At 38.2% G+C, this 7,281-nt stretch overlaps 1 protein-coding gene across 1 annotated transcript in view; it reads right to left on the bottom strand.

Moving 5' to 3' along the window:
* Positions 1-7,281, bottom strand: part of sestd1 (SEC14 and spectrin domains 1) — a 47,239-nt gene that overhangs the window by 7,026 nt on the left and 32,932 nt on the right. Inside the window, exons 12-18 of the mRNA XM_016293874.1 lie at positions 5,305-5,499; positions 4,449-4,563; positions 2,633-2,792; positions 2,451-2,532; positions 2,240-2,362; positions 991-1,182; positions 344-465 (exon numbers count right to left, since the gene is read on the bottom strand). Of these exons, the coding sequence (XP_016149360.1) occupies positions 344-465; positions 991-1,182; positions 2,240-2,362; positions 2,451-2,532; positions 2,633-2,792; positions 4,449-4,563; positions 5,305-5,499 (989 nt within the window). The remainder of the gene's footprint in view (positions 1-343; positions 466-990; positions 1,183-2,239; positions 2,363-2,450; positions 2,533-2,632; positions 2,793-4,448; positions 4,564-5,304; positions 5,500-7,281) is intronic.

The raw sequence follows: 7,281 nt of genomic DNA, 5'->3' as shown, positions 1-7,281 counted from the left end.
TCAGAGAGTGAAAGTGCGCTTTCATCCAGAGCGTCTCTCGCATGTTCCGCCATGTGCTTCTCGTCTGCGCTTGTTTACATCAGAGTGCGCACGCATCTTTCACGCAGCATACAGCCGTGTTGTGCATTTTGACCAGTTGATGGGAAAGGTATTCTTAAAATGCATTCAAAACTCTGAATATTTTGTAATATATAATAATTCACGGTATTTAGAAGTGCCCACGATAACAATGTCGTGCATATTCATTACCGTGATATATCGCATTACCGAATACAGAGAGTAGAAGAGTAGGAGAGTAGAAGAATTTGATAAGTGTGCTGGACTTTGGCCTTTCAGCTCTTACCCATCAGGGAAAATGACTGGCACTGTGAGCCGGTCCAGAAGACCTTTCCCCACCGTCTCCACCTCTTCATATGCCTCCATATCCACCATCAGCTCGGCTAATTCAGGGCTTTCTCTCAGAATCTGAAAGCAGGGAGAAACTGCCTGATATATAACAGAGCTAGAGACCTTCAGACAGTGTATTACAGCTGGGAAGTTTGTAGACCGTACATGTGACCACATGCCTGAGACAGACTAGTTTCACTACAATTTGAGATTACAATTACCAATATTATTATTAATATTAATTAGTAATTAGCTTAACATACAGTGGGGTCCAAAACATGCAAGAAAAAACCCTTGGTTATTTATAAGGTCGTAATAAATATAATTAAGCTGACAAAGGTTCTTCGTGATAAATTAACTCAATACATTTTAAAGGAACCGTTCACACAAACATTTATACACCCTCACGTTGGTAAAAACCCATCTGCTTTTATATTTTCCATGGAATACAAATGGGAGAAAATCCAAATCACGCTGCAATTTCTCCTGTTGTGTTCCATGGAAGAAGGAAATTCAAACAGGTTTGGAATGACATGAGGGTGAGTAAATGTAGACAATTTTCCTTAATTTGCTTGGACATTAGTTTTGCAGAACTCTACCAACCTTCACCGCAGCTGTGTGGAAAGCACTGGCCATCTCCAGCCTGTGCTGCCTCTCGTCAGACGTGACTGTGAACTGTTTCCACACACGGTTGAGTCTGGGCAGCGTGTCCCCTGAGGACCGGGTGGTACAACGCAGAGACTGGCACAGCACCACTGTGGCCTGCAGCAGCTGGCGACCGTAATCATAGGTGCTCTGAAAGCAGAAAAGGAAATGGTTACTGTGAACCGAAAACAAAACATGGGCTGGATACTAGGGGTGTGCGATATTGACAAAAACTGATATCTCGATATTTTATCGATATCGATAATTAGACTATATTTTGCAGAGTGTGTTATTGTGCTGGTACCTTAAGGACTGCCGAAGACAGCTGACTCCTAATGTTTTTAATATTCTTCATATTCTGCGTGGTGGTCAGTTCATACTGATAGAAATTAATATTTTCCAATAAGTTTAAACAGATTTTTGCATTTTATGGGCAGTTTTACCTTTATAAAGCCATTTTTTCTAAAAGTGTCCATTATCTTTTGAGTCAAATTCTTACATTTAATCAGGGAATTAGAATAATAAGACATTTGTGCTGTTACCAAGCAAATTAAATCAACACAGAAGCTGCATCTGAAGTGGCATTTAGATGCATTTTGTTTAATGCAAGACATGAATGCAGTTAACCTGCAATTACAAATGCATAAATAATGTTTTGATATATGAAACACAAAACGTTGAATACTGATATTTGAAATGATTTAAAACATGAAAAAGAACGATATATATCGCACACCCCTAAAAAATTGGATTTTGAATAAGTACGCAAAGAAAAAAAAAAAAAAAAAAAAAAAAAAAAAAAAATCCCTTTTTTTTTTTTTTTTTTTTACCTTTACCTTACCTGTAACAATACATTTCCATACGTTTCCTCCCCCAAAAAGGAGGAATTGATTTAATCCATGAAGATCTGAGACTATTGTATTATTATAATATAAAAATAATTAAATGAAAAATAAAAGTGTGTGTGTGTGTGTATGTATATATTCACACATGTATATCATATAAAGTAAATCAATTAATATAAATGTATGTAATAATTTTTAATAAAAACAAAACTATTATTATTATTAATAATAGTGGAAAACAGATTTATTCATTGGGATTTCATGTTATCTTTGATTCAATATAACTCTGATTATATAATGCTGATTTATTAAGATTAGGTGTGCCAGCAGAGGAAATTCAAAACCTCAAGAGTTTCAAATACCTGTGCAACATCCACAAACTTCTTGTGTTTCTCCAGCAGCACTTTGGTTTCTTGCGAATCATCTCCCAGCCGGATGTGGGTCTTCAACAAAGCATCGAGCAACTCTCCTAACCACTCCACCGCCTGCGAAGAAAAGAAACGGCCCTTAGAGTGGCTCAGGAACTACAGACCCACTTCTAAGAGTCTCTCCATTTGAATTTCAAGCTCTGACCTGTGATGCATCTTCCTCACACTTGAAGAGCTGTACCATCTGCAGCATCTTGAGTCTCCTGACATCAACCATGTCCTCACACCTATAAAACACAAGTGAACACATCAGACCATCAGCTCTTTCTCTTGGTACACCAGAAGTGCTGTGTCCATGATTAAAAATCATGAAAAGAGAAGAGGGACCTCTGTTTGCGGAGCTGCATGTCCTCCATGACACTGTGAATGTGGTCGATATTCTCTTTGTTCTCAATGCTTACATCCTTGCCATAGGAAAATGACGTCTGGGTAGACATCTGGTCAAGCAGTACTTGGCCTTTTTCTCTTAAGCTTTGCAAGGCACACTCTGGAAAACAGTGAGAGACTCAATTAGTGCTGGGCGGTATGACCAAAAATTTATATCACGGTATTTTTCTAAATTATACTGGTTTCACGGTACATGACGGTATTTTTTTTTCATGCATGACCGGGTGTTAACCATATTTTCTACTGATTGGGAGAGGAAATACTGCAGTATATTGACTTAGAATGCCCTATTTTACTGTCATGATGAGTGAATATTGTCAAAAAAATACCACACTAAATAGTGACTAAACACGACCCCTTTTAATACATGTTAACCAGGAGTCACTCTCATTTATAATCACGGCATCGTCTTGATAAAATCAACATGCATCTACACTAGAGAGCGGCTATGCGGTTGTTTTGGCTATATTACTTTTTTTGTCTCATGCAGTGCACTGCCTGCGTCTGAGTAACAAACTAAAAAAATACAACACACCAAAAAGTGCATGTGATATTAACAGATGAACTAGGCTCATATTTATAATTCCAAACAATCAGTAAGCGACAGGTGCTAGGAAACGCTGTTTTGCACTCATTTATTGACGAGTCGGCTGCAGTGCGGCCAACTGAATGCGCTGCTTCTCTTCCGCTCACTGCACAGAACAGATGCCGAGAGAGGTGACACTTCTCCGGGAAAGTCAGGCCTCGCGTTCGCGGGACAGCACTGGCGAAATCCTCCAACTGAACCATAGCTACGGTTTATCCAAAAAAAGTCACTAGGTTTGTCAGTATGAATATTCTATGGAAAAAAGCCACTAAAAGGGTCTGAAAGTTGCTAAATCTAGTGCTAAAGTCGCACTTGTGTGTGTGTGTGTGAGACGCGGCAGCTGATGGCAGGGGGCGGTGGATATTTGTGGCAGTCAGTGTGGATATTGTGGATGAGTTCTTCTGTGTAATCACGTTCTATTAGTTCTACAGCTTCAGTTTCGGAACTTTCACGCTTAGTAACACATACAGCTGTTCCCTCACCACAGTGCAACAGTGAAAAGGGACCCCTTTCAAACGGTGTTTAAGCGACATACTTATGTATTTTAAAAATTCATATCATAAAAATAAACACCGGTATTCAGTATGAACCGGTATACCGCCCAGCACTAGACTCAATACACAGAAAGAGAGGAAACTTCTCTATGTGGATTTTCAATTTTTTTTTACTTCAAATCAAAAATTCAGATATCAGTCAACCTGAAAACAAAAGCTGCCTTTACAAGGCATCTATTTGGTAAAACAATTGAGAATGTATATGTTGTTTGAAGCACTAATTACCAAGTAGAGTAGTGTATATTGCTTTGTTTTAATGAACGTTTTATGTTAGTTTAATAATTGCTTTTTCTTTTCTTTTTTTTGGCAATTAGTCACTTTAGACAAAAGCGTCTGCAAAATTTTAATGTGTTCACAAAAAAAAAAAGTTTTGGGAATTTTTATTTATTAAATTTTCATGACTGTCAATTTTTTTCATATTTCATGTTAAAACATGCCTCTAAATGACAAGATGACCAGCCGCAGTTTATTTTCTTTTTATGTCTTGAGTGGTTTTTGAAAATCAAACATTTAGTTATGTGATACTAATGCACAAGCACCAATAGTTCTGGTTTATCAAAGTTTAATTATATGAACCAGGATCAGGCATTCAAGTAGGATAACAGAGCTTTCTGACCTACGCTCTTGAGTTTCTCCTCCAGATGTTTTAGAGTTTGCTGGATCGCAGCTCCATCTGCAGGGGTGACATCTGCACACAGCATGCCTAACAGCCCGTCTAACTGCTGGGACAACTGAGACAAACACATAACAATAGCATCAGAAAGCAGCTTTCTATATATTCATACAGTTGAAACGTTCAATAAAATAATCTATAATGCCTTTTAAGTAATATGTAGGCCCACAATGAATATGTACACCGATTTTCTGACTGGGGAAGAAATCTGTGGCTTTAAATGAGTGTAAATGGCCTGTGAACGTCAAATTATGTTGACTTCAAGACATTTTTATTTCTGTTATTTGACATACACCCAAGGGGAACAGGATATTTAACAAAAGAAAAAGTAGGGCAAGACTTGACTTTATCCTTCTGGAATTTGGATTGGATTGCAAAAAGCGGGTGTTAAATATCACAGTGGAGCCAGCTGATTGGAGGGGATGGGTTGAAAATCTAAGAGGGATTCATACCATTAAATGAAAAGAAAATTAATTTCAGAGGCTGAGCAAGTTATTGCATTTTGATTAGATTTAATTCGGAATAACATGCACAGATGAATTGCGCACAAAAAGACCAGAACTGAATGTTTGAAAAGTAAAAATGGTCAAATTTGATTTCATGTTGACTTTAAACAGAACTGATATTATTACACTGTACCTACTGATAGCGGAAGCATCACAGTAGCCAAAATATTTTCTTGTTTCTACATGAACAAGATGTTTGTGTTCCGTGGAAATCTGTAGAGCTTTAACTGCAGTTCTGTGAGTGCAGATTCCATGAAGGTCTAGTGATATCATCTGATTGTATTGAATCTTACATCTTGTGCGGTCATGTGGAACTCATGGGCAGACTGCAGGATGTTCTGTCTGAACTCTAATTGGCTGGCCTGCCGGTAGCAGACGTCACTGAGCTGCTGCTGCAGACCCTTGAGCTCCATCAGGTCCTCTTCATCTCCTGCGCTCAGCAGGGCTGCGATCTGCTGGTTCAGCTCCACGTAAACAGCAAACCACTCCTGCAGCAAACAATGACATGAGCTGTTAATACACCGTTAAATAAACCACCAGCAATCATAAAAACCACAGGTCCATAAACACAGTACACCAAATCCTACAGGTCAAATGGATACAACAGCTCCCATGAAATACAAATATAGACGCATATAAATAAATATATATATATATATATATATAAGTGTGTGTGTGTGTGTGAGAATATATATATTTATTAGGGCTGTCAAAAAAAATTTGAATTTCGAATATTCGTCAAATTTAAAATAAAAATCCATATTCGAATGCAAAAACGTTTCATTCGAATTTTAGGTGTGTGTCAGGCAGCCTTATCAGTGGTGCACGAAATGCGACGACGATGTAAGTGTCATTGCATTTTAATGCTTTCGTTAGCCTATCCAGTTGAACCCACTAGATGCGGCGCTGCTGCATTGTTCATTCAAATTATTTCAGAAAAAGAGAACAATCAATGCGGGGAAGATTTTGTTTACGTCAAAACCGAAACTAAGCCGTTCACACAGAACGCATATTTATCGCATTTTCTAGAGGGACATCTATCACCGCTGCACTTGCGTCTCGCACAAGAGAGCCGCATGTTTAGAAAGCTATGTAAAATTAATGTAAATTCAACTTTTAAAAAACATGTCTCGAAATTTTATGGCAGTTTTCCCCATCCCACTGCATCTCAAGTTTTTAAATGAAGAAAGTACTCTTTGTGATTTGTTTTCGGTCCTTTGTATTAAACTATACATACATGCATGATGCTGTTTTGTTTCTAATTGTTTAAGCAACTTTATTAATTATATATGGTTTATAAACGTTATGCACTTTTTTCAAAGATAGTCATGTTATTTTATTATGCTTTGAAGAAACGTGCATAATATTCATAGACCGTATAAAAACAGATAATATTTTGTTCGATGTGCCCTCTTGTGGCCTCAGGAGAGAAGCCAAAAGCTTTTTTTTCCCCCCAACTGAAATTATGTCCTTTAAATTCGAATATTGATCATATTTAAGTAAAAAATTTGAATTTAGTTTTTCAGCCATTTTGACAGCCCTAAGTGCCCTATATATCCCAAATTATATCCCCACCTAGCAACCAGACAGAACACCTTAGCAACCACCTAACACCCTGGCAACAAATCATAACCTTATACCCTTGCATTTTTTATTTTTGCATAGACAAAGACCACTCACATGTTCTTTAGAAAAGGTTAAGATCAAGATAAATGTCTATTGTGTTTAGGGTTGGGCGATGTCTACCAAATTGGCATCGGACGATGTCTACAGTGAAACATCGTGATGGACGATGACATCGGGGGGCGGGGTTAGGGGGTGTGCCCGAAGTGTGAATCCGTATGCAGAAAGGCACGGAAAACAAATAATGCCTTCTACGGAGCCACTAAAGGGACATGGTTAGCCGCTTGCTAGCGGTAGACTGTTACAGTACATGAAAGTTCACTTACCACATACACAGAGTAAGGAGAGATGACTCATAGGACAATGACGAATGATTTGCAGGTACCGAGCACCACTGACAAATATCTAATCTTGTAAAATGTGTGGCAGGTACTGCCGCTCCGTAGTATACAGTCGGTGTGATCTCGAATCTCGAAAGTGAAAGTAAAATGAGAGCGCGCATTCGAAAGCGGTTTCAATGCCCTCCATATTAGTAGCAGCTCCCTGTTGCCTGCAATTACACAATGATATAATTGTGAGAGAAAGTATTGAAATATATATTTTTAATCCTCCCATCTCGTAGGCTATTTATTCCCTTTAGGGGTTCC

This window comes from Sinocyclocheilus grahami, unplaced genomic scaffold, assembly GCF_001515645.1.
Source record: "Sinocyclocheilus grahami isolate Dianchi unplaced genomic scaffold, SAMN03320097.WGS_v1.1 scaffold308.1, whole genome shotgun sequence".
Taxonomy (NCBI): domain Eukaryota; kingdom Metazoa; phylum Chordata; class Actinopteri; order Cypriniformes; family Cyprinidae; genus Sinocyclocheilus; species Sinocyclocheilus grahami.
This window is presented reverse-complemented; position numbering and strand designations above follow the sequence as displayed.